The sequence below is a fragment of the Sinocyclocheilus anshuiensis genome, unplaced genomic scaffold, assembly GCF_001515605.1.
Source record: "Sinocyclocheilus anshuiensis isolate Anshui unplaced genomic scaffold, SAMN03320099.WGS_v1.1 scaffold536, whole genome shotgun sequence".
In the NCBI taxonomy this organism is placed as follows: Eukaryota; Metazoa; Chordata; class Actinopteri; order Cypriniformes; family Cyprinidae; genus Sinocyclocheilus; species Sinocyclocheilus anshuiensis.
In genome coordinates, this window is record NW_015557179.1 from 1,939,428 (window position 1) to 1,966,997 (window position 27,570).

The 27,570-nt window shown below is 38.4% G+C and overlaps 2 protein-coding genes and 1 pseudogene across 10 annotated transcripts; 1 reads left to right on the forward strand and 2 right to left on the reverse strand.

Annotated features, from left to right (window-relative positions):
• Positions 1-1,797: 1,797 nt before the first annotated feature.
• Positions 1,798-2,886, reverse strand: LOC107678505 (uncharacterized; annotated as a pseudogene).
• Positions 2,887-3,950: 1,064 nt separating this feature from the next.
• LOC107678528 (tRNA (adenine(58)-N(1))-methyltransferase catalytic subunit TRMT61A-like) lies at positions 3,951-20,101 on the reverse strand. Of its 5 annotated transcripts, none has more exons than XM_016473811.1 (5): positions 19,889-20,101; positions 18,809-18,865; positions 18,150-18,539; positions 13,870-14,136; positions 3,951-4,765 (listed from the first exon to the last, which is right to left on the reverse strand). In XM_016473811.1, exons 3-5 carry the CDS (start codon positions 18,478-18,480, stop codon positions 4,446-4,448), a joined length of 918 nt encoding a protein of 305 aa, XP_016329297.1. In that variant the 5' UTR covers positions 18,481-18,539; positions 18,809-18,865; positions 19,889-20,101; the 3' UTR covers positions 3,951-4,445. The 5 variants fall into 5 exon arrangements, with proteins under 5 accessions (XP_016329297.1, XP_016329296.1, XP_016329294.1 ...); XM_016473810.1 differs by having other exon boundaries at positions 18,150-18,534; positions 18,804-18,865; XM_016473808.1 differs by having other exon boundaries at positions 18,804-18,865.
• On the forward strand, positions 19,455-27,181 carry LOC107678527 (creatine kinase, testis isozyme-like). Of its 5 annotated transcripts, none has more exons than XM_016473802.1 (8): positions 19,455-19,480; positions 22,713-22,900; positions 23,052-23,206; positions 23,428-23,560; positions 23,860-24,031; positions 24,534-24,657; positions 26,505-26,694; positions 26,810-27,181. In XM_016473802.1, the coding sequence occupies exons 1-8, from the start codon at positions 19,470-19,472 to the stop codon at positions 26,986-26,988; spliced, it is 1,152 nt and encodes a 383-aa protein (XP_016329288.1). In that variant the 5' UTR covers positions 19,455-19,469; the 3' UTR covers positions 26,989-27,181. The 5 variants fall into 5 exon arrangements, with proteins under 5 accessions (XP_016329288.1, XP_016329289.1, XP_016329290.1 ...); XM_016473803.1 differs by lacking the exons at positions 19,455-19,480; positions 22,713-22,900 and adding exons at positions 20,677-20,756; positions 22,079-22,283; XM_016473804.1 differs by lacking the exons at positions 19,455-19,480; positions 22,713-22,900 and adding exons at positions 20,680-20,756; positions 22,037-22,283.
• Positions 27,182-27,570: the final 389 nt, after the last annotated feature.

A 27,570-nucleotide genomic window follows, 5' to 3' on the forward strand; every position in this document is an offset into this window, starting at 1 on the left:
ATATAGGTTTGATTGGGCACTATAGTACATCTTAAGGTAAAACACCAGAATAAATTAAGAGAATAAGACAGGAAACAAGAAAAAGAAATGATTTTGTGAGAAGAATCATTTGTCTTAATCCTAGAAAACCGAAATAGACTTTAGACCTGTGATCAAACTGAAATAGGGAATAATGGAAATCATTCTGGTCACTCAGCTTTTCTATCTGACTTCAGCTCTGTGGTCTCCAAGGAAACCTGTGAATCAGACCCAACACGCACATTTTACTTTACAATCAAATATCTGAACTGGCTCAAGGCCTTTTAAACCAGAGAAACCAAGAGCAAACTGAACAATAAGCTTCTCGTGGATTTAAGATCAGGATTTCTAACCTGAAGACACCACTCTGCTTATGCACTTATGACTTTATTATTAAACCGAATATTGTCACGGTGAACAAAAAGTTTATGCTCAGCTCATTTTATTATTTTCTAGCTCTTCATTTTTTTTTTTAATCAAAGAAAGCTACAAGATGCAGGCATGTTATTGCACTCCAATAAACTCATACAGTGCATACTGTAACTTTAACCTGACGTTTTTAGACATTTACTTACTAGCACATTTTCTATTAATAACCAGTCACTGAAAAAACATCATCCTGCTTCCCTTTCACAGAATAATACACTGTGAGTTTATGATATCCTAAGACTCAAAGATCAAACGCACACACCTTTGTTTTCCTATCAAGTTGGAGACTTTCCATCCATTGCTTTATACTGAGCTAATGACCAATTCTAAAACTAACTAAATGTATCTCTCTGATACTGCTAGAAGTGTGCTTGGTATCATGCATCTATATGGCAAGGAAGTCCTAGCAGCTAAATTGAGCTTGTGCAAGTGTTTTGACAGCCCAAAGTATCATCAGCACAAGCTGTCTTTGTGCTCGACTTACTGTACTTTAGCTCATCAATGCAGCTTTTTCTCCTCCCTGCTGCTGGTTTAAGGCTGAACTCTAGGATCTGAGAGCAAGGAGTGGACAGAGAGAGAGAGAGAGAGAGAGAGAGAGAGAGAGAGAGAGAGAGAGAGTGAGAGAGGGGCTTATACAAATGAGAATGTGCTAAAAAGGGTGTCTGGGTATTTATAGCTCACAAGCACCTTTGTGTGTGAAGAATAGATGCCAGTCACTGTGCTTTAAAGTAAAGGTGTTAACAGTAAGAAGGTAACAGGGCGATACTGATTTGCTTCGAAGTTCTTTTTTTGATAATGTAAAGTACACTACCATTCAAAAGTTTGGAATCATTTTTAAAGGAATTTATACTTTTAAATAAATAACATTTAATTCAAATAAATGCTATTATTTTTAACTTTTTTTAACTTTCTATTCATCAAAGAATCATGGTCATGGTTTCCACAAAAATATTAAGCAGGAAAACTGTTTTGAACATTGATAATAAGAAATGTTTCTTGACCATGTTATGTTACAGCCTTATTCCAAATTGGATTAAATTCATTATTTTCCTCAATTCTACAAACAATACCACATAATAACAACATGAAAAAAGTTTGTTTGAAATCTTTGCAATTTAAAAAAAATAAATAAATCAATCATCAATACTTTGTTGAAGCACCTTTGTCACCAATTACAGCCTCAAGTCTTTTTGCTACAAAAGGAGTATGATGCTACAAGCTTGGCACACCTATTTTTAGGCAGTTTCTCCCATTCTTCTTTGCGGGACCTCTCAAGCTCCATCAGGTTGGATGGGGAGCATCGGTGCACTGTCATTTTTAGATCTCTCCAATGAAGTTTGAAGTTCAATCGGGTTAAAGTCTGGGCTCTGGCTGGTCCACTCAAGGACATTCACAGTTGTCCCATAGCCACTCCTTTGTTATCTTGGCTGTGTGCTTAGGCTCGTTGTCCTGTTGGAAGACGAACCTTCGCCCCAGTCTGAGGTAGGTTTTGGAGCAGGTTTTCATCAAGGATGTCTCTGTACATTGCTGCATTCATCTTTCCCTCGATCCTGACTAGTCTCCCAGTTCCTGCTGCTGAAAAACATCCCCACAGCATGATGCTGCCACCACCATGCTTCACTGTAGGGAAGGTATTGGCCAGGTGATGAGCAGTGCCTGGTTTCCTCCAGACATGACTCTTGCCATTCAGGCCAAAGAGTTCAAACTTTGTTTCACCAGACCAGAGAATTTTGTTTCTCATGGTCTGAGAGTCCTTCAGGTGCCTTTTGGCAAACTCCAGGCCGGCTGACATGTGCCTTTTACTGAGGAGTGGCTTGCATCAGGCCACTCTATCACACAGGCCTGATTGGTGGAGTGCTGCAGGATGGTTGTTCTTCTGGAAGGTTCTCCTCTCTCCACAGAGAAATGCTGGAGCTCTGTCAGAGTGACCATCGGGTTCTTGGTCACCTCCCTGACTAAGATCAAAGAGTTCAGTCTTTGTTTCATCAGACCTGAGAATTTTGTTTCTCATGGTCCGAGAGTCCTTCAGGTGCCTTTTGACAAACTCCAGGCGGGCTGTCGTGTGCCTTTTACTGAGGAGTGGCTTCCGTCTGTCCACTCTACCATACAGGCCTAATTGGTGGAGTGCTGCAGAGATGGTTGTTCTTGTGGAAGGTTCTCCTCTCTCCACAGAGAAATGGAGCTCTGTCAGAGTGACCATCGGGTTCTTGGTCACCTCCCTGATTAAAGCCATCCTTCCCCGATCGCTCAGTTTGGCCGGGCGGCCCGCTCTAGGAAGAGTCCTGTGGTTCCAAACTTCTTCCATTTACGGATGATGGAGGCCACTGTGCTCATTGGGATCTTCAATACTGCAGAAATTTTTCTGTACCCTTCCCCAGATCTGTGCCTCGATACAATCCTGTCTCGGAGGTCTACAGACAATTCTGAGGTCTCTGACATGCACTGTTAACTGTGGGACATTTAGACAGGTCTGTGCCTTTCCAAATCATGTCCAATCAACTGAATTTACAACAGGTGGACTCCAATCAAGTTGTAGAAACATCTCAAGGATGATCAGTGGAACAGGATGCACCTGCGCTCAATTTTGAGTGTCATGGCAAAGGCTGTGAATACTTATGTACGTGTTTTTTTATTTTAATAAATTTGCAAAGATTCCAAACAAACTTCTTTCACGTTGTCATTATGGGGTATTGTTTGTAGATTTTGAGGAAAATAATGAATTTAATCCATTTTTGAATAAGGCTGTAACATAAAATGTGGAAAAAGTGAAGCACTGTAAATACTTTCCGGATACACTATATAAATATAAAAAAATGATAAATGTTATATATATATATATATATATATACACACACACTACTGATTTTTTTTTACTATTATTTTTCTCTCCACATTTTAATACCGTCTATTTATAACCATCACATGAAAATAATTATAGGCTTTTATGGTATCAAATCAACATTTATAATTTCCAAGATGGTAACTGACCACTGAACCTCATGTGCAATGAGATGGTATAGCTTATGACTGTTTAAAGTATTAACATTGCCTAATGCATCCTGTTTAACTTTTTTTTTTTTTAAATAGCAGGCAGTATGAAGTATATTGTGTACAATAAGCTAGTATACCATTCCAAACACAGCTTGTAGCTACATCTCTGACTGTAAGATTCACACCCTCCCTGTTTCCCAAAATAGAGCACAAAAGGTTTACAACACACTGAGCAAGCGAGAGAGCGTGAGAGAATAATAAATAAATCCACCTCTATACAGCATCCGTGAAGGTATCAGATTGTAGAAGGAACGCCTTTTATGGACACATAAATAGAAGAGCTCTCAGCAGATAATTTCAGATAGAACATTTACCAGATGTTGGCACATTGTGCTTCAGTATCTTACATTCCACATGCAAGAAAGTAACATACACAACAGATACAGAACAGGCCGTAACAGCCTTGAATTGAGAGCACCAGTGGCAAGACACTGCTATCACCACATAAATGAACACAAATGGAAACCCCACAATAAAAGCTTTCATAATGTTGACTGACATTCTGCTCTAAAATAAAGCACGTCATGGGGAGCATAAATTTCCAAGTCACTCTATCTTGTGTTCTCTGAGAGGTCAGATATCTGTGTACTAGTTGCATTCAGCAGCTGACAGTCATACAAAGTTGCCATGTAAACAGCACAAGAGAAAGAAACTATGGTTTTTTTTTTCCATTCCAATATAATTTATTGTAGTAAAACAATCTAAAAAAAAAAAAAAAAGCAAACAAATAAAAAGGAGCATCAACATGTACTGAGGTTTTAAATGGCATGAACTGTTACATTAATGTAAAAGCCCATCTAGCTGTTAACCATTCTATCTAAATAAAGCTAAAAAAAAGAGACCATACAAAGGGTGTGTGCAGGTGACGTCCTTGCATTCAAGATATTTAGAGAGTTTGCATTTATACTCAAACTCTACAACAGTCTCCATCAGCTTCAGTTATGCTTCTAGTCGCGTGGTTTGGTAGCAAAGGTGAGGTATCCTGTGTGTCCTGCCATTTCTCTGGGAGGTGTGGCAGTCCTGCAGATCACAGAGGTGTTCCCAATGTTTGGGACTTCATCTTGACTAAGATCTGAAGCCACCTGGCTGCTGTCGGCAGAGTCCTCCTCCGGTCCGAAGTCTGGTAAGGGCAGAGTGACAGTACGAACGTCATGCACCCGGAGCAGAACCTCCAATGTGCAGATCTCCTCAAAGCCATGGTCCAATAATGCCTCACAAGTCCTCTGGACCTGCTCTATACACGGCGAGAAGGAACAGAGACGACCTCCTGAAGACAAAGCCAAGAAGAAAAGAGAAGCAGTGAGCTAATTATTGACTGACTTTTTAGGGGGCTTTCACTCTAGTTTGGTTCGTTTGAATAACGTGAATGCTGTTTACTCAACTCAGATGCGCATCCACAAATCGTACTCAAGTCCACCTAAAAAAAGGGTGATTTGGGGTATGGTTCATGCAAACTCCGATATGTTTTTTTTCTGATGTGAACCCAATGACATAAATATTGGTCAAACTGTATTTACGTGTTTTCTCATTCACTTTCCAGAAAAGCATGACTGAATTTATATCTCATTTCCTCTTGCCTTCGGCAGAAACTGACTCCCACATTCTTTTGAACCTTTGCATTACGTTCATGAGAAGTAGACACATGAGCCGTTCTGTGTTGGCGCTTTGGAAACAAAACCCAACGTACAAAAGTAAGAAGCAAGAAACGATATCCATCCATTTCACCGTCTTCTCCTGCACAGTCATTAGCGAACAACAGCTGCCACTCGGATGACGCAAACATACTGTGGTTCAAAACCAAAAAAACACCATGTGAACACAATCCAGCGGGGAAGGGGGGAATCAATCAAACTCGACAGACGAAATGAACCCAGAGAAGAGTTCCGTGTGAAAGAAGGCAGCCTCAGCACACACCTCCTATGACGTAATCGTCATGTACCAATGGTAGTACAAAGTTGTTTTGCAGTCGAACTTTTCCGGAAAGTTCGCTTTGGCTGTATTTTGTTCGAAATGACATCACATCAGTTCGTTCTTCGATTTCGCTTGAAGTATATCGGGGCCTTTAATCACATCTACAGCAATTTGTTGTTCTGTCTCTTCCGTTTTTTTTTCTTCAATGGTAACAATGGTAAAACAACAGGCTGGGTCAGTGTTGCCACCTAGTGTCCAACTAATTAGTGCAAAGAAATTTAAGGTGCATGTGTGAGCTAAGCGTACAGCGTACAAAATATGCATGGCTAGAAAAATGAGTGGCTAGAATCAGTAGATGCCTCAATCAACAGCTCCACGCACATAGACGCGTCCGCCATCTTGCAACGGTCAACTTGACATCATTCACCATAATAATCAATGAATATTCGAAGATGCCACAATCCTGTAAAGCCGATGGTTGTAAAAACTGCCGGGATTTAAATTCCCAAAGAAACGGGATAACCTTTCACAGGTGAGAATGCAAGAAAGGGGTGGAACCATAGATATGTAAGGATTTTGGCATTTTCGAATATTCTTGCGTTTTTACGCGTATGCTAGGGTATGTGCACAGTGTGCGAAATGCAGCTTGATTTTTCTAAAACAAAATATGCACTTTGAATTTTTTTTAACTATTTACTATTTTTAACTGTTTTTTAACTATTTTTTAGGGATGCTCCGATCGGGATTTTTGCAGCCGATACCGAGTACCGATTTCTTGTCATGGTGATCGGCCAATACTGATGCCGATTCTGATGCTTCAAGCTTTATATAGACGCATGCGCCTGGCCCGAAGTTAACTTCCGGTCTGTGTTTGTTTATCAGTCTGGCTATGGCGCCGGCTAAAAACGCAGTTAAAGTGAAGGTGATGAGTAGACTGAAGTTGGGCTCAGGTGGTTGTGCTGTGGGATGTGTTTCCCATACATTTATTATTTGTGGCGCTCGCCACAATATCAAAACTGACCAATTTTCCAAAAGGCTTCGTTGAATAAACATGAGCACGTACTGCACATTTAAAAATCAAAACGAGGTCCGGGTGTTTTTATATCACTGTATTTCTGAAGGAAGACTATCTTTAGAGAAGTTTCGATGTCATTTTCATTTAATCTTGCATGTTATATGCCTGATAAAGCAGTGTTTGTGAGCTCAGCGCTGCTTTGTGTACAGCCGTTACTGGGGAAACCTGTTTCTCCCGCTTTAAAGCACCTCCTGCAGGCAGAGAATGAATTTGCATGTTTAGTAAGTCCATCTGATTTACGCAGCAAACATATTTTGCTTTTCCTATATCCACGGGTGCTGGGGATAATCCGCGGGTCGGGTAATAAAAAATGCATTCTGATTATTTGCAGGTGGGTCGTGGGTGGATAAAATAAATCATAAATGATGCAAATATTAACTACATTTTTTTTTCATGAGGCAGACGATTTCGTGTGTGTGTGTGTGTGTTCGTTCATTCGTTCGCCTGATCGGGAAGTTGCAGTGACAGAAACGGTGACATTCCAGATAAAGTTTGAAAGGAGTAAAGCCTGTGTTAATGCAACTGAGTAGGCTAATATGGCCAAAGAAGATATTGTTTTATAAATAAATGTTCATTTAAAAGCAGCCCACGCTCAGCGTATTATGTTACCATTATCCCTTACGGTTCTGACGATGTTTTGTTCCATTCTCCACGCTGTGACAACTCACAAAAGACTATTTTTAGCCAAGCAGCGCGGAGGGCTGCTTCAGAAACATGCCGCGGCTGGCCGGTATAAACACAAGCATTAGAGCAGCCGCGATCAGCTCTGGTTCCCGTGGAGTCGTAACGCGCCGCAGACGTGTGCAGTGAGGCACAGATCAGCTCTAACGTCACTGAATCTGCAGTTAAAAATGAACCTTCCATTCATCATATCATCATGAAAAACATGCACGACAAATAGCGAATTTTTTATTGTTTCTCGAAACGTCATAGCATTTCCACACCGGCGATGACATGACTGTGGTGCCAAATCATTTATGTCCCCACGCATCATGTACGTTGTCACGTGTTGACAATCAAATTGTGATCGGTTCGTGAGATCGGCCAAGTGTAGTGAGTACCGATCAAGTCATAAAATGTGATTATCGGCCGATACCGATCTCCGGCCGATCGATCGGAGCATCCCTACTATTTTTTTACTATTTAGTTTATCCACAAAGTGGCAACACTGACCTGGGCCATCGCTTCACAGAGGGGATTTACACGCAACTAGTTTAAACGAATACAAATTTTTCTTTTTTTTTTAATCACTCAACTTTTGGAGAGAAAATGCGCAATCACTGTACAAGAATGAATCCCTATAGTGTACTTGTCGAGCACCTGTGTTTGCACACATTATCAAATGGAGTATACAGTGGGTACGGAAAGTATTCAGACCCCCTTCAATTTTTCACTAAAGGCTGTGTTCGGCTGTGCATACAAGTACAACACCAAAGTATACTTTGAAATTTAGGATCCATACTTACCTGAAAACTTACATCAGAATATTACACTTCAGCATGTACTTTCATGGACTCAGTGGAGTAAAACTATTATTTAGAAAATTCCCAGAAACGGTTCTTTTATATGAATAATGTTTGGATCTCCGTGTGACTGCCTATGTCTAACTTTGGCCTCAAGTTTGCATCTGTTCTTTATCAAACCACTGAATGAATACACAAATCTCTAGCACTTGTGCTACATTCTGTGCAAACATAAATATCTGTTTATTAGTAGCTTAAATGAATCTCCCTGTTGAACAGCAAGAAACGTTACTATTTGTAAAACCTTATCAAACACCCGAAAGGGAAGTTCACTATTGTGGTTGATGTCAAATCAAGCCTGAAACTTGAAATAGGCAATATGGAACAAGAACATTTTTATTCAGTGCTTTTTAAGGAAATGCAACTGTGACCTTGTTTTTTTTCTTCTATGTAGATCCACAAACCTCAAGCAGTAGTAACTGTTTTAAACTTATTAGCAGACCCAGACAGTGATGTGACATATTCCACATATTTTCTGCACTCATTTCAGGTGTAAATCTGCAGAATTCTGTGGATTGGATGCAAAGCGTAAGTATTTCACTAGGAGCATCAAACCCAACTGCAAAACAGATGACTGTCTTCAAACAAACATACAAACACACCCCTTAACTGCCACAGTAAGAAGCCCACCCCAAAAATCACAAAAATCTGTCAGGCTGCTCAAACAACAAAAACAGTAAAAACAGAAATCTGCAGAGATTTCAGCAACCTCTGTGGGCGCAGATTTCATGCAAGCCTGCTGAGAATAGTCAGGAAGTGATGTCGTACAGAATATGGTTCCTTATTACTGGAAACATGTTAGCTCATGTAAAGCATGTAAAGGGTCAGAGAGCAGTCGACATGCTCATGTTTGCATATTTTTGCCTTACTGTTAAATGGTCTCATAATAACCTGCATAAATGGAGGAAGGGTGGTTAAGTGTTTGAGATGGCGATTCTCTTCCACTCCTTTGCAATCTTTCTCCACTAACACGAATGGAGGGAATTTGGACTAAAGGTGGTATTACTAACACACAAATGAATAGCCACTGCTGATCAGAGTAAGAAGATAGACAGGGTGCTGTGAGGAGAGGAGTATATTGAGGAAGACACCTCAATGGGTGTAGTTTACTCTTTGGATCTTTTTTTAGATTCAATCCAATCACATTCACTTAATCCAGCATGACCCCATCCCTTACTTTCAACATTCATTATAGAACTATAATGAATGGGAACCACTGTAGGAAACCAATCCAGCACTGGTTCAGTTTACCTTTTCTCTGATCCAAGTGCCAAGACTCTCACAGGAGCTGAATCCGGGATCCACTTAAATAAATAGATTAAAACAAACAAATGGTGTCTAAACAAAATTATATTATGAAACAAATAGTTCAGCCCATGGATGCTGATTGGTTAAAGGGATAGTTGACCCAAAATGACAATTCGGTCTTCTTTTGTGTTCTGCAGCAGAAAGAAAGCCATACAGGTACCGTATAGAATAGCATAAGTGTAAGTAAATGACAGAATTACCACTTTTGGGTGAACTATCCCTTTAAGCCCTGCTAAAATTCTTAATTCATCAACGGTTATGAAAGAAACCCTTTTAATCATTATTATGTTCACAATAAAGTCTCTCATAGCTAATTGCTTAAATATCAGCTCTGTTCCAAAACCTTAAGAACTGTCTACTGCCCTCCTCGGCTGCTGCATATGACTAATGACCAATGATTTGGAACATTCTTCTTAAAGGGATAGTTCACCCAAAATTGAAAATTACCCATGATTTACTCACCCTCAAGCCATCCTCGGTGTATATGACTCTTCTTTCAGATGAATATAATCGGAGTTATATTTAAAAATGCCCTGGCTCTTCCAAGCTTTATAATGGCAGTGAATGGGTGATATTCAATAGTCCAATAGAAGTCCAAAAAACTGCACCAATCCATCATAAAAAAGTGCTCCACACAGCTCCGGGAAGTTTTAATAAAGGCCTCCTGAAGTGAATCGATGCTTTTTTGTAAGAAAAATCTCCATATTTAAAACTTTATAAACCGTAAGCGTTCACGAGAGAGTTTCAGCAGATGATGTAGGATGTAGGCGTAGCGTAAGCTCCGGTGAGACGTGACAAATACGGAAGCGCAGAGGAGAGAGCAAAACAAAACATTGGTCATGAATTAGAAGTACAAAATGAGGATTTTTAAAGAAAAATGTCGGAGGATTTCAATATAAGCCAAGAGGAGACTGGTTTTCCTTTGCTAAACAAAGGAATCTTTGCTTCCTTTGCTCCTGTAAACAAAACTTGGTTTTCACGAGACTAGCATTTTCTCACCGGTCCAACGTCATCTGCTGAAATGCCACTCTTTTGTGAACACGCGTACCAGTTAGCGGAAGCTGGAGATTACGGTTTATACAGTTTTAAATATGGAGATTTTCTATTGATTCGCTTCAGGAGGCCTTTATTAACCTTCTGGAGCTGTGTGGGACAATATTATTATGATGGATTGGATCAGTTTATTGGACTTCTATTAGACTATTGAATATCACCCATTCACTGCCATTATGAAGCTTGGAAGAACCAGGACATTTTTAAATATAACTCTGATTGTATTCGTCTGAAAGAAGAAAGTCATATACACCTAGGATGGCTTGAGGGTGAGTAAATCATGAGGTAATTTTCATTTTTGGGTGAACTATCCCTTTAAGGCTGGAATACACTACACAAATTTTAAAATCTGAACAAAAACACTAGGTATCATACACCTGACGACTTTGTAAATGGTTACAGAGGAAAAACTATGCATCATGCACTAAATGATTGAGGACCAAACACTATCAGACTTTCAAGTCACTCAGAACACAAACTCGCACAGAAACCTTCACCTTGTTTCTAGGAGCCACATGACAAATGAAATCAATGTATGTTCTAAAATCTGCTCAAAATATTAAACATGCTTGTTATCCTACAACACACTCTTATGGAAATTCATAACTCTTTTAGGTTTTGGCAAATTGGTAGTGAAAGGTGGGATCTCATTCATGCATTATCGTATAATCTGTTTGTGCCTGACTGAATGTTAGGTTTAGGAGTGGACCTCAGTTTTTCAAATGGAAGTCTGTGCCCATCATACAAATAAGCAATTTTTTGTGAATTCTGTCAACTCCAACAGCCCAAAATCTGCTGACTGTATTTTATTTTTAGCAACTAGTGTTGAGTCCTCCAGACAACAAATTGGGCATAAATCTGTGCAAAAACTTATGTATAATATTCCAGACTTTAGATGGATTTTTTTTTTTGCAGTGGAACTGGAATGTATTATGGGATTGTATTGATTGGAGGACAGCAAACATTGTTTGATATTTTGAACAAATGTTACGCAAGAAAACATTGTTTTATTTGTCACATGTCTCCTGGCAACAAGGCACATGTTTGTTTGTGTGTGTCTGTGTGTTGTGTTCTGGACAACTTGTGTGTGATTCCCAGTTTTTCCTCAAACTATTTACAAAGTCAACCTATAGTGTTTTAAAATCTAGCCTTTTGAATTTGGCCAAAAGAAGGGATCTTAGATGCTTTTGGAATTGCTTTTGTGTCTGCAGTGCACTGCTGATGCTTTGAAATTCTGCCTATGTAGGCAGCTTCTAGAATTTGAAACAGGGTGATGTATGGATAAAGACTCTCAGTGAAGAGCACTAACAGAAGTATATTTCAAGACAGAGAGAGAGAAGTTTATGGTGTCATTCCATTGACGAATAAGGCCTTTCCATGAAAACACAGTCATAAACAGAGACATCAGGTCTCCTGGCAACTGGGGTCTGGGAAAGAAAGGAGTCACGCCAACAGCTGGGATTCTCAGAGCACTTAAACCAGAGAACAAGACCAACTATCAGGCCAAAAAGGAGAAGAAATAAAGAAACAGATAGGATGAAGAATCAGTTCAATCACTACAAACTCTGATTGTTGCATCAAGGTAATAAGATGCATATGTTGTGAGAAGGATGTTAGTAGTCAAGAACAACTGGCTTGTAGTTAACCAAAGCTTTCATAGCCAGAGCTGTGCTTTTCTGTGCTGAAAACTGATAAGTAGTGCACAACACAAGTCAGTTTGTCAAAAGACACAGAAAGAGGCCAACAGATGTGTGTCTGAGCTTCACAGAGCATTGCCTGTGCTCACTTAAGTCTCTCCGCCTGCCCCTTTATGGTCATTACCCTGCCAGCAAAAACATCCAGCATGTGTGTATATTCCAAATCAGATAGACTGCGAGTCTTCAAGAGGAGGTGTAGTGTAAAGTGAGGCAAAAATTCCACTTACATGAGACAGAGAGACTTGAGAAAAGATCGCAAGGAGATCCTCTCTGATATTATACTCTTATAATCTTTACGCGCATTTACACATAAAACAATTGCATGTAACATGTTAATTCATCCAAAACGTTTTTAAATGAATTATTTCATCATTTTTTGTGAGCTTATGAGCAATATACCCACACAATTTCCCTATTTTTTATTTATTTATTTTTTTAACTAAAGTATGGTTATTGTCAAATTCATTTATCAAATGTATTAAATCCCAGCACCCGTTGCCAATAAACCAATCATTTAACTGCATCTCAGCTTCAACCTTTACCAAGACAGTAAAGTGATAGGTTAAAAGCCAAGGGCTGTGCATTTTATGAAAATTCCTTTCAATATATTACTGATGCAGGGGAATAAACCGTATGAAGATCGCTGACCCCTTACTGGGACACTGACTAGTCTGGGCATGCCCAGTAGGGCAAAGTGGGTAGAGGTTCCCATGGAAACAGCCTCTTGCCACGTGGTCAGGTCACTTCTGAAGAGACCAGTTCTGACATTGCCACTCGATAAAACCAAATAGTTGTTTCAACAGACTGATCAGAGAGACCAGACAAAACAGATGCACACACACGAGCTATGAATACTGTTCAAACTGGGAAAACTAAAGCCAAAGAAAAAAACAAGATGTAATTATGGAGAGTAATGGGCCTCTGTCAATGTTTCACAGAAGCTGCATCCATAACGGAGATGAAAACCTACATAGAATACAGATTTAAATCAATTATTATGAATCTCACACCAAACCTCCTGTTCCCTGGAGGTTATCTGGCCATTTCTTTGAAGTCAATGGCAGACGAGGGTTGTTAAAAGGGATAGTTCAACCAAAAATTTACATTTGAAAATGAAAACCCTCAAGTTGTTCCAAACCGGTATGAGTTTCATTCCTCTGATGAGTACAAAAGAAGATATTCTGAATAATGCTGGTAACCAAACAGTTGACGGTAACCATTGAGTTCCATAGTATGGAAAAAAATATTATGGAAGTCAATGGCTACCATCAACTGTTTGGTTACCAACATTATTCAAAATATCTTTACTTCTTCATTCTTTTGTGCTCGAACAGAAGAAAGAAAACTCATACTGGTTTGGAACAACTTGAGGGTGAAGTAAATGATGATAAATGATTTTTGGGTGAACTATTCCTTTAAGGAAGATATTACACACTGCACCTTTAAACATGGTGTCACCCTGTTTTTTTTCTTTTGAAAATATATCCTTATTTCACTATGTTATTCTTTGAAGTACCTTGGAGCACCACGTAAATACAGTACCACGGTATATATTGTATCAAAGTACCACACTTCCACAGTACTTTTAATAAGTGTTTGCAAACTGTACATTTTTGTGCCAATACCACTTAATTGTCTGAAGTTTTGTGTTCATAAAGGTCACTGTGGTATTTATATCTTGTAACTTGAAGACTCATTTCAGTGGCTTCATCTGTGAGGAATAAGTCATGGCGACAGAGTACCACATGACATTTAGCATTAATATGGTAATGTCGCTTTAGTTATTTCAGTTATGTGCTCTCACCTTTGCGTTTCATGGCACTCTTGGCATGTGTGATTGCCTCCCACGGAGAGGGGATGTCTAAAAACACTGCATCAGCTATTCCTGTGATGCCAAAGCCATCCTTGCACACATCCAGGTTTCTAACAGTAACCAGGTGAGACACCTTGTGCTCCTTGAACTCCTGGACGGCCTTTTCGGCTCGCTGAGCGTGGAACTCCACTGTGTGCAGGTGGCCGGTGGGAGCAACGGTCCGCAGAATAGAGTGAGACAGAGAGCCGCTGCCTGTACCTGGAAGACAGGCACAAAATCTACTGTGATAATAAGCCATGGGAATAAGAGGTCTGAGTTTGATATTAACTAGACTGATATTAAAAGTTCAATATTAAAATTAATACCAATTACCCTGTTTTTTTAGATGCCTACACATGATGCAACAGCTTCAGACACTCTGAATATTAATCAGAATTTGGTCATATTCAAATTATGCACCTCGTTACCATAATATTAAAGGCATAGTTCACCCAAAAATGTATTTACTCACCAGACTTTGGTTAATCTTTGAAACACAAATGAAGATATTTTTATTGAAACCTGAGAGATTTCTGTCCCACCACTGAAATTCTATTGCACCAAAATATTCAAGCTTCAAAAAGTTTTTAAAGAGATTGTAAAATTAATCCATACGTTTTTCCATAATCTATAAGTTTTCCATAAGACATGATTTGCATTTATATATTTCATATAAATTGATCAGCACACACATTTGAGTTTCAATCCACCATATTTGATGTGATCTACGTTATATGTGCATTGTTCAATGTGTCTGTGAATAAAAGCCTAAATTACTTTTACAACGTTTTTTTTTTTTTTTTTTTTTACTTTTATGAACTGGACTTTCAATAGACGGACAGAAATCAACAGAAATCTCTTAGTTTTTTTTTTTATATATAAATATCTTCATTTCATTTGTGTTTCACAGATGAACTAAACCTATGGGTTTGGAATGACATGACATGAAAATGAGTAAATGATGACAATTCTCTTCATTGGGTGAACTATTTTAAGCCAATTTTTCAGCTACTAGAAATCTCAATACCACAACTGGCATATTCCTGTGTTCATCAAAATTTGGGTCATAATATGCACCATAAACAATCTTTAAATCTGTGCAAAAAGGGAGTTCCCGGTGATTACATTTTTACTTGTCACTGGAATACATCTGTAATGAACATCTTTTTCAAATAAAGGCATAAACTTAATTACAAAATGACCTCAACTAGACAACGTGTACATAAATGTAGTCAATACCCTCCTCTGTGCAACTAGACCATCTTTACATACACAAGAAGATTCAGATAGTATATAATAGTATCAAATCAAATAATCAAAATCAGAGTGATTTCACCTATATTAGCGAGAAAAAAGTAATTGACAGAGGAACTGACAACACCATAGTGTCTTGCACACAGTCTCATGATCTACATTTTCCAGTTCATTGCACTGTTGTGTGCTTTTGTCAAGGAGATGAATTAGAATTAATGAGCTGATTAAGTTGCTGTGCAAAATAACACACCAACTGAAAAACTGACAGTTTTCTATTGTCCTTTTGCATTATCAGCACGTTTTTCCTGTTTAACACTGTAAAGCTGCTTTGACACAATCTGTATTGTATAAAGCGCTATATAAATAAAGGGGACTTGACTGCAATAAATGGAAAAAGCAAGCATCTCCAGTATTTTCACAAGAGAATAACAGAAATACTACATGAATGTTTAGTATTCTGTCCACTACCATGAATATTCCAATAACAGAAAACCTGTTATAAAAACTAATCAGAAAAACACATGCATATAAAAGTGGTAATTTAAAGTTAAATACAGCAGTCACGTGTGCATGAGCGTGTACATTGTGATGCACGTGCATGTGAACACGTTCTGGTGTTAAGGGCCCATCTTCCTCTTCAAGAACCCATTATTAGCATGCCTTTTGTTCTCATAGCAACAATAGGGTCAATGTTCGGTCTACAGCGTTGCATTCAGATATAACAGAATGACTGATGTAAGACGAGAGACTCAGCAGGGGAGAAAGAACACACAGAAAGTTTCAAAAGAAATGTCCTTTAGTATCCTTGTATCCATAGTATCCTTGAATGATGATAAACAAGCATCAATACTGCACATATGCCAAATCTGTGGCACAGTCAGCCTCACCTGAACACTGCTCAGATATCAACATGTTAAAAGCACATCTAGCTCAATGAGTTTAGAGGGCACTGAGGACAGAGCAGAGTGTGTTGTGTGTGTGTGTACGCTCAACAGCAGTTTAATTGATTCATTCAGAATACAAGAGGCCCAGCACTTACTGAATGGGCCAACTAGCCAAAAAATCTCGTCTCCATCAAGATTTCTCTGCCTAACCTACTCTGCCCACTGCAACCTAACTAAATTTTTTACAATAGACATTGTTTCAAAGCAGTTTACATAATCATGATATTATCTATATTTTCTATATAATCACTTTTCATGAGCATACCGTATGTATGCAGATAAAGTTGGTTGGATACACTTCTATATAGAGCTTTGTATAGAGAGATGTGCGATAATGCAGTTTACATTTTGCAATGATATAAACCAGGGTTTCCCAAACAGGGGTTCATGAGATGATGAAAAGGCAATAATTAATGAAAACGAATGTAACATTAAAATAAACGAGGAGGAGCACAATTAATCAAGGTAAAACCAAACTTGATATATCTTATCAAATCAAGATTTTCAAAACAAAAGCTGATTTAATTAAGTATATAATCTGTTATGCTGGGCGAAGAGTGGCAATGTGTTCATTTACACGCTTGCGGCTTTTAAGACTGCTTTCAGAGCAGCTCGGTTCACAGTAAATGCTGCTTCTCACGAACTCCATCTCTGCAAGCTCTGTGAATTTAATGTGCATTTGGGAATGCAATGTGTGCTAGGTTCACTTTATTTTATTTACATTCACATAACTGTCAACATTTTTGTGGGCAGTTGTTTACAGCATAGGTTTCTTGAAAAGAGTGAAGTCTGAACATCCTTAAAAGTAACTATTTTCATTAGCAGTAGAGTATGTGTTATTTGTCTCTGGATGTCTCAGCTGTAGCAATATGAGACATGAAATTTGTTTATGGATAAAATGTCATATCACAGCTCAAATCGCAATTCCAATATATGAACAAAAAAAATTGTGGTTTGTTTATGTACCATTCTATAGGCCTATATGATTTTTTTTCTGCTTACATGCATGTCATGTGACCAATTACCAACATCAGAGAATAATGAAAATGCAAATGTGTTGTTAAATAATTGTCCGTTACAGAAGTGCAAGCCTAAAATTCAAAGACTTTCCAAAACACACAGAGACAGACAACAGGGTAAAACAAGGGAAAACAGTAGCAGTGTTTTACAAGATGTAATTTGATGGAATATTTGTTTTGTTTTTTTAATTGATACGACAAACTTAGTTTCTTCTTGACAAGTAAGCTAAACTTATTTTAAACTAAACTGAAATTGAAAGTAGTCTACTTCTACATGTTGAGACACGCTTTCATTTTACAGCATGAAGCCAGTTTAGCTGGCTAGCCAGATAAGTATTAGTTTAATTTGCACCAGCTTTGAGTGTTTTTTGATTTGCTGTTTGCTACTGATGACACGCTTTCATGTGCATGCGCTCCATGAACTCAGGAGGTATTTACACGACACCATTTTCAACTAAAACCAAAAATTTTGCGTTTTGCATTATGCGTTTTGGTCATTCATTTACACGACAGTGGCAATTTGGATACGCAAATGGGGAGCACTGAAGAAGTGCAAGTTTTTGAAAACGATACAGTTATTGTCTCTTTGTATACTATGAAAATTTGTGAAAACAGTGAGGTCATACCCATAAGCATTACGTGTTCAGTCTATAGGAATGCGTGTGTGTCGGCGCGTAGTGTTTCTTTACAAAGTCACATTGCCAACTATTGGCCAGGCATGCATAATACCGTGTTTTTAGTCATTTTTGCGGATCTGTGTAAACTGGAATCGTTTCTGATGGCGTTTTCATCTGTATGCGAAAACCTTTAAATTTTTAGTACAATCGTTGTCATGTAAACGTATCTTCAGTTTTAAAGCCTGAGTTGACAGAGAAAGTTGATGATCAGTGTGCCTGAGTGGATTGGTTTGGTTTTGTCAACTAATTCTGTAACCCTGAGTACTGAAGATCTCTAAAAAAAAAATCTGAATAAAAACTTTTTGATGGTTCATAGCTGAAGAAAGACTCATTCTTACCTGACTCGCAGACGACAGAGCCCGGTTTGAGCTCCAGCAACAGTGTGATGTTGGCAATGTCTGTGGTGTAGAGGATCTGTGTTCGGTGGGGAAGGTTGACAGTCCACAGCTCTGGTGTGGGGTGCAGCACGTAAACCCAACCACCCTTACTGCAGGTCACTTTGGAACCAAACCGCTGTCCAATCAGGTCGCTGGAGTGCCGGATGACCCCATAGCGGGTCTGCGTCTGAGCTCCTGACTGAACCTTAATAGGCATCATGGACTCATGACCCAGGAAGATAATGACGACATCCCCTTCTTGGATGATCTCGGAGTATTCCACAAAACTCATGAGGTACAGCGGGGTTCAGCTTCAATGAAGAGTGTGGCCTTGGATGATTCAACACTGCTCTGCCATGAATGAAAACACATTATTCTCATAAGTTGGTAGACAAAACATTTACTTTCCTATTTACATTCACTCATATTACTTTATAGACTTAAGTGAATATTCATACCAACTTTTTAAAAAATGAATATCGTTGTGTTTCTATAAAACTTAGACTTTTAGAAATGTTCTCTCTGGTCAAACTCTATTAACAGTAAATAGATTCTCAAAAACCGCAGGATGTCAAAAAGGATGCAAATTAAGAGCTAAAGTTGAGGTAGAGTTACCTTACTTTAGAAGGTCAAATCAAAGTTGTCAGTCTTTTTAAATCCTGATAATTTCACAATTCCTGTACATTTAGAGTGAGACAAACCAACAAATACAAAACAAACATTACAAATCCACAGTGCTGTTACTTCTTGTAGGGTTATGTCTTATTGGCTTTTGTCAGACTTAGAGGTTGATTATCAAAACTTGAAATATTTCCCTTTTATGTTAAGTTCATAAATAAATTACACAAAACCGCTCAAACCAATTAAGTAACATAAAAAGTCTAATATTACTATTAAAAATATAATATTGTGTTAGAATGATCGTAGAAAACTGACTTTAAAAGTTTAATATTTTCCAATATGTTGATTTATTAACACACACACACACACACACACAATAAAGCAATTAAAACGGTCATCATTTTTTATTGACGTATAACACGGTAATCTTTTATTTATAGGTTAATATGTACACATACCTACAGACTGAACAAAAAATACATAAATATTTATTACCATGTTATACGTCAACTACTCAAAGTCCAGTCAGTGTGTATTTTGATTTAAATGTCTGCAAACCGTTAAGTGTCCGTTAGCAGCAGCCTGTTAAGACTCAACATTACATTACCAGCGCCTGTGTGTGTACCTACAGTCCCGAGACGGCTCATAACAGCAAAACAAATGGGTCAGCTGTAAGTTAACCTGTAAACAATGTATTTAATCATCTTTGTGAACATTTTTATTATTTTATGTGTAAGACTCAGCAAGGTCTCTGTCCTTAATGACCTGACGAACAGGAGAAACCGAGTGGCTAAATGCGCTAAACAGCGACTTCGGTTAAATGAGAGCACAGATATGCCCCTATGCTCGATTATTTAGAGATATAAATCTTTTTACAAACAGCATGTTTACAGGAGGGCTACACTGAATATGAAATAACACTTGTTAAAGTACCATTCATTACATCGCGAGCAAACTTATTTATTTTCAGTAAGTAAACAGTACACGTGCGGTGCTGGAATGGAAACGCGTCACACGTTTGAACGTACATCGCTCAACATAAAGATATGTTTAACATAAAGAAAGACTCAGAAACTCACCGTTCCTTTGGCCAGACTGTAGTTTTATGTTTGGGAAGGAGCAGAAAGTCAGTACAGCACGTGTGTGTGGCTAGTTAGCTTGATAACCCGCATGTAACGTTACGTACAGACGCGGTCTACAGAGCGGCGCTTTACCTCATGTGGCTGGACTCGAGCGCATGTGAACGCGTTGCCTTCCATTTACAAATCTACCACTAGTCGCAACGCGTCAACTTCACACGACTCGATCGGTCTCAGGAAAATGATGTAAGAGTATTTTAAAGAAACATTATCCGTTGCATAAAACGAATATTTGCGTGGTGGTTTAACGCTAGATTCACTAGGATGCTGTTTTCCAGTCCCACAACCCAAAGGCTGAAGTATGCTTTCAAATCAGAAATGTGCTCCTGTTAACGTTAGTCATCTCATACTGTATATCATTTAGCATTATATATATATATATATATATGTAACGTTATAAGATTTTCACACATTATGATGTTTGTTTAAAAAAAAAAAAGGAAATTATTACATCTTAATCTATTGAAAGTCCCAATATAAGTCGTCATTTATTTATTTTACAGGTCAAACACTTTCCAAGTCAGTTGCCTGAGAATTACTTGACTAGGATATAAACTTAATTCAATTAAACTTATATTTTCTTATAATTATATATTTGCACGTTTTATATATGCTACATATTTGTTGAGAGCAGTCAAATTATTCCAAGATCAAGCTCTTCCAATGGGTTGAATGGACTGCAAATAGCAGCCAATGGGAGCTGCTTTCCTGAACTATAAAACAAACGCTCCATCACGATCTAGTGCTGGAGAGCAGACAGACGCCACTCGGAGTTCATACTTCTTCCTCTAGCAGCCCACAACCCACGGTAAGTCTTCATTGAGACGTTTTCATCTCTCATTAAACTCGGAGCTTAAGCGAGATCGCAATTTAAAATGCATTAAGTAAAATACAATTATTTAGAAACGGCGCTGAATGATTCTGGATAAGCTTTTTGATCGGTAAGTCTTGGTTTTCAGCGCATCTCTGTATGAAGGGCATTAGACGCGAGGAGAGGGTTCGAGCGACTCTGTATTAGAGATTAATACATCAAAAATGATCATTTATGAGTTGAGGTATTATACTGTATCATGCTTTTTCTGAACATTTCTAGGCTTCTTGTGAAGAAAGCGTCCCATATTTAGGTCGTGATCTATAATGACAGCTCACTCTTTCTCTGTCGTTAAAGTGGTGCCGTCCAGTGGACGCCCAGTTTTAAGACATATCATCCATAGCATCGATCGTACGAAACCGAAGTAGTATCGATAGCATACGAAAGTTTGAGCATTTCAGTGTACAGCACAACGATGAGCAGATATTTCGTGCTGAAATAGATTTGCACCATCTGGCGAGCTTTCCCTACTTCACCCTTCAAGAAGGAAGGGGTAATGTTATTTAACTTTTTTTTTTCGATTCAGATTCCTCTTAACGATTAAGGATTCATGTAACGTTAGTAGTTTTGAGTATGAAACATTTGGGGGGATTTTATTATTATTATTATTATTATTATTATTATTACATTTACTGCCATCATCCGTTTGTTACCAACTGATGACATCGTTTCGGATTTGAACAGATATAGCAAATAAAAAAAAAATCATGTAATACAATTATTTCAAGTACATATTTTAAGGCACATATATTTTAAATAACTTTTCACAACATGTAAATTCACAGTTCTTGTTTCAATTCCAGTTGGACATAACGAAAGTAATAACTTTCGGTTCATATATAAGTCGGATTGATTCTATAACAGCTCAGACTGATGCGTCTTTGATTCACGACAAAGAATCGGCTCATAAGAGTCATTTGTTCATTGTATGTGTTTGATTCACTAAAAAGAATCAGTTAATAGGAGTCATTCGTCACACTTTAGATTCAGTCCTATATTTAAGGATGGCGTCTATGTACTGTAGATAAAGAGTTCCCAACCCTATGACTACTTATTGGAACCATAGCACAAATTCGTCATATATATCGTTTGACATTTTTAGTTGTGTAGAAATGTAGAAATCTATATTTCTCCACAAAAAAAACAGCAAGTCTTTTCCAGATTGATTCAAACGTCAAGAGTTAGTGTTAAACCTCTTGGCTTTCTTTCACATTCAGTGTAACCACCATTATTTTCCATCCCAATCCCACCACGCTCAGGGAACAGCAGCCATGCCTTTCGGGAACAGTCACAACCAGCTGAAGATGAAGTATTCCTCTGAGCAGGAATATCCCGACCTCAGCAAGCACAACAACCATATGGCCAAGGTTCTCACACCGGCGCTATATGAGAAGTTGCGCTCCAAACAGACACCCAGTGGGTTTACACTGGATGATGTAATCCAGACCGGGATAGATAACCCAGGTAAAGACCCCAAAACAACTCCAAGTCCTCCAATAGACCACTTCTCGTGTCAATTTAGAACATATAGGTGCATTGCCTGGTGCAAGTATGATTATCATTGTGCATTAAACGGTGACCTTGCTGACTCATTGTTTTAGTGCAGAGAACATTGAATAAAAACAGTTCCTGTATAGATAAGACCAACCTATCCGTGCAAAATGAAGTGGCATGGAAAATCCAATTCTAGCATGGCCACATGAAAGACTTGGCCTGAAAAATATCATGAACACTCGGCTTTCTTTTCTTTTGGAACAATTTAACAGCGTATTTGGTAAGACAAATGGTGCTTCCCCTTTCAAACCACACCAGAACACAACAGAGCAGGTGACTTCATCTTTCGACAGCAGTGCGTGGTATTTTTACACCCCATGTGTTGTTGTTTTTATTTAGCAATGCTAAACTAGCCAGGTTGACCATCAAGCTGCGGCCAGCTGAGGAAGAGTATCCAGACCTCACACAGCACAACAATCATATGGCCAAGTTCCTCACTCTGGACATGTACAAGCGCCTCCGTCAGCGCTGCACACCCAACGGCTTCACCATAGATAACGTCATTCAGACTGGCATAGATAATCCTGGTAAAAGAACACACATAGTCTGTCAGGGGTCAGGGCCAGGGTTAGTCCTAAGAGAAGTCACATGATATTATATTAAACGTTTTTTGTTTTTTTTTGGCATCTGATGTGCATGGCTCCTAATTTGTGTACATGGACTTGTTTTCCACCTCAGGCCACCCCTTCATTATGACTGTGGGTTGTGTGGCTGGGGATGAGGAGACCTATGAGGTGTTCAAGGAGCTGCTGGACCCTGTTATTCAGGACAGACATGGAGGATACAAACCCACAGACAAACACAAGACCGACCTCAATCCCAATAACCTCAAGGTATGAAGTTGAAGGGATAGATCACCCAAAAATTATTCTGTCATTTACTCACCATCATGTCATTCCAAAAGTGTTTTGACTTTTTCTTCTGCAGAACATTACCAAAGATATTTTGAAGAATGTTTTTGTCCACATAAAGTCAGCAGGGTCCAAAACAACTCACTGATCACTAATATTTGGTACAGTGATCTCGCTTGTTTAAAGACTAAATCTTTCTGTAGGGCGGTGATGATCTGGATGCCAACTACGTGTTGAGCTCCCGCGTCAGAACAGGCAGGAGTATCCGCGGATTAGGCCTGCCGCCCCACTGCAGTCGTGGGGAGAGAAGAGCTGTTGAGAAGCTCTCAGTGGAAGGTATGTCTCTGCAGCACACTTTTTTTGTTTTTGTTTTTTTCTCCACAAACGGGGCGTAGTATAAGTAGGCAAAATAAGTAGGGACGCAGTATTTATCTTGCTGAAGCGTAGGCCTGGTCATATGGCTCCCTCTTGTGGTGATGAGTATTGTCCTCTATGACTGGACCAACATAAATATTCCTTTCTTAGACATTTTAATCTGTTCTCTATGATATTTCTTAAGAAATCATTTATTTGAAATCAAACAAACAACAAAAAGATCCAGGATTTACTCACAGATTGGTTTGATCTGTCTGTAGCTCTGGGTGCCCTGACTGGGGATCTCAAAGGAAAATATTACGCCCTGAAAAACATGACAGAGGCTGAGCAGCAGCAGCTCATCGATGACCATTTCCTGTTTGACAAGCCTGTGTCTCCCCTGCTGCTGGCCTCAGGGATGGCTCGTGATTGGCCTGACGCCAGGGGCATCTGGTCAGTGTTCAGGATTAATGCACTGCTTGTGCTACTTTTGAAGTGTTTTTTTATTTTAGAGAAGTAACCTACTTCCTGTCAGTTTGTTCCAGATTCTTCAAATACAGGTAGCACCAGCCACCAGCAGAAAATTCTTAATTGTTTGGTTTTGAGTATTGGCTTGACATTAATAGAATTTTGGGTGAAACTACATTACATTTTTGATCTGAAATTTTATTCTAGCTTTATAGCTTATTTTAGGGTTTCCTTCTTACAGTGAAATTATACATTTAAATTCTGAGTAATATTAATTAACATGTACTTAATATAGGTTTAGAATTAGGGTTTGGTTTAGGGTTAGTTACATGTAATTATGCATAATTTACTGTTATTACTGTAATAAGTAAATGTAATGTGTAACAAAGATGCTGTAAGTGATTATTGTTCTAGTTAATTCTAGGTAAGTATTGCATTTCTGTGCTGGTCATAGAAGATATTCCCTCACTTATTTTCTCATCTCCAGGCACAATGATAACAAGACATTCCTTGTGTGGGTGAATGAGGAGGACCACCTGCGTGTCATCTCCATGCAGAAAGGTGGCAACATGAAGGAGGTCTTCAACCGTTTCTGCACCGGTCTCTCTAAGGTATTACATCACTGTGATACTAAAAGCCCATCCACACCAAGAACAATAACTATGTTAGTGCCCACACTAATGCACAATAATGTTCTGTTTATAAGCGTGATGCAGTTATGCAGCTTTAATATCTCAAACTCTTTAATATCTCAAGTGGATTCTGATTGGCTGTCAACGTTTTTATCATTCATGAGCTGGAAAACGTTCTGAAAATGATAGGAGCTAGTTGAACAAAGTCGAAGTTTCAAAGTTGGTTTAGAGTTGACAAAACCAAACAAATCCGGTTTAGATCAGTTTCAGCAGGTTCACAACACCCGCTATAAACCTCCTTTTAAAAGCCTTATATAAGCTTGTATTCATATATTTGCATTAATTTGACAATATTCATCTTTAAATTTTATGATAATGTAACGCAATAAGGATATAAAATATTATTCATATAAAGTAAATAATAAACCAGGCAATTTCATCTCTAAAATTATTCAGTCAAGTGCTTTAATTTGGAACAAAACTTTATTGTATCAGATATGTACAGTGGCCGAGAGAGCTCAACATGCTGCAAATGGAAAAAAACACATGCAAATAGAAAAAACACCAGCAAAATAAGGAAACATCTTCATCAGTTTGACAACACATTTGAAAACACATGCTACTCACAATGCGACCAAATACAGAAATGTGCTGCAAATACGCACAGACCACATCGGAAATGTTTAAGGGAACTGTAACAAGTGACTAAGCTGGCTGGGACATGCTTATCAATGTCTGCTATAAAAGGTGTGATTTTTGTTTATTTTAACATCCTGATCATATGATTCCTTAGCTTTTTTGGATGGTATAAAGGCCCGTTCACACCAAGCACGAGAACTATAAAGATATAGTTCTAAAAATCGTTCTCAATATTAAAGAATAGCATAGTTCACACCACAACTATAACGATAATGATACAGAGGAATGATATCGTTGGAATCACTTTCAAAACGATTTTTTTCCGGCTGATGAACGATAAAACACTGACAGCCAATCAGAATCTATTGGGGCAGACGCATGTGCGCTTAGAATAAACGGACGATATCGTTCGCTGGTGTGGACACTAATATCGTTATCTTTATAGTTATCGTTCTTGGTGTGAACGGGGCTTTAGCCTAAATAAGCTGACGAAATACACAATTACTGTGTAATTGTGCAACTGCAAAACGTTATGTAAGCTGGCTAACTTTTACAACTTCCTTTATGAAAATGAACCATGGTTTTATTATTAAACTTAAAAAAAATAATTAAAAAAAAAAACTTGGTTACTATAGTTAACCCATGGTAACCACAAATTAACCATGGTTTTGCTACACTAACCAGAGTTTAACCATGGTATTTGTACAACTGTGGTTATACAAATAGTAGTCAAGATGCCAAAAAACATGGTTCTGTATTTGATTGTGTTGCGAGTATTTGCAGCGCTTTTCTGTATTTTGAGTATTTGCAGCATGTGTTGTCAAACTGATGATGTTTTTTTTTTATTTTATTTTTCTATTTGCATGTATTTTCATAAGTTGCAGCGCTTCAAGCTCTCTTGGCCACTGTAGATATGTCACTTTGCTCACATCTAATTGGTCCAAATGTGAGCAAATCCATCTTCCTGAACCTAAAAGTCCAGAGTTTAAGCTCAATGCAAACTTAAATATTTAGCCACTGAAACTGGCTTCGTAAAAAAGGCCACATAACATTCCTGTGTCATTTTCATTGTTATTCTTTGTCATAAATGTGCTTGATCTTAATTCTGGTGGATGCAAGACACTTTAGATAGCTAAGGGTTTGAACAGAGCTGCAAGAAACCCTTAACTGATTGTTTGTCCTTTCAGATTGAGGAGTTGTTCAAAAACAAGGGACAAGAGTTCATGTGGAACGAGCATCTTGGCTACGTCCTCACCTGCCCATCCAACCTCGGCACAGGCCTGCGTGCAGGAGTGCACGTCAAACTGCCTAATCTCAGCAAATACCGCCAGTTTGAGGAGATCCTCAAGAGACTGAGGCTGCAGAAACGTGGAACAGGTAGGAACCGAAACGATTTAAGCTACAGTAGATTTAAACCGCTGATACTGAGTGTCATGAACAGAAATATAGTGTAAACCGATGCCAAGTAACTAAGTGGTGTCTTGTTCATTAGGTGGTGTAGACACTGCGGCTGTGGGTGGTATTTTTGACATCTCCAACGCTGACCGCCTGGGCTTCTCTGAGGTGGAGCTGGTGCAGATGCTGGTGGATGGTCTCAAACTGCTGATAGAGATGGAGAAACGGCTAGAGAAAGGCCAGGCCATTGAGGACCTCATGCCTGCCCAAAAGTAGACTCACTTCCTACATTTGTCCCCCCCCCCTTGTTCATTGATTGACTGACTGTTTGTTGACTTGTTCTTAGAAGACATGATTTATTTAAGTGTCCTTTGTCTCTGCTCTGGCAAGTTCTTATTACACATACAGATGTCACAGGGCAACAGATGGATGAGAATGTCTGAGAATAAAATTTGGCCATGTTGACCTGCTTTTTGTCTTTCTTCCCTGTTCTATCATGTAGACAGTTCCAGGATTCTCACACCTTTCCACCAATTAATTTCCATGACTTTTACTGGTTACATTTTACACCTTATTCATGACTTGAGAATAATTCAAGCATTTTTAGAAACTATTTTATAGAGATCACACACATACTGCAATTTCTACCCAAGGCAACAGTCTAAAACTACGATTTGAAATTTAAATATACAAATGTAATACTTTTACTCAGCAAGGATGCATTAAATTGATCAAAAGTGACAGTGAAGTCATTAATGTCTTTACAAAAGATTTCTATTTCAAATAAATGCTGTTTTTTTTTTTTTTTAATTGATCAAGAATCCTAAAAAAACGTATCATGGTTTCCACAAAAGTATT

Excerpts from the sequence above, each read along its gene's own strand:
- LOC107678527 (XM_016473802.1), top strand. Across the intron at positions 22,901-23,051 it reads GACTGGCATAGATAATCCTG|GCCACCCCTTCATTATGACT; the intron begins GTAAAAGAACAC and ends TTTCCACCTCAG. Across the intron at positions 23,561-23,859 it reads TGAGAAGCTCTCAGTGGAAG|CTCTGGGTGCCCTGACTGGG; the intron begins GTATGTCTCTGC and ends ATCTGTCTGTAG.
- LOC107678528 (XM_016473811.1), bottom strand. The coding sequence starts at position 18,480 with ATGAGTTTTGTGGAATACTCCGAGATCATCCAAGAAGGGGATGTCGTC. Across the intron at positions 14,137-18,149 it reads CTCTGTCGTCTGCGAGTCAG|GTACAGGCAGCGGCTCTCTG; the intron begins GTAAGAATGAGT and ends CCTGTCTTCCAG. Across the intron at positions 4,766-13,869 it reads GAGTGCCATGAAACGCAAAG|GAGGTCGTCTCTGTTCCTTC; the intron begins GTGAGAGCACAT and ends CTTTGTCTTCAG.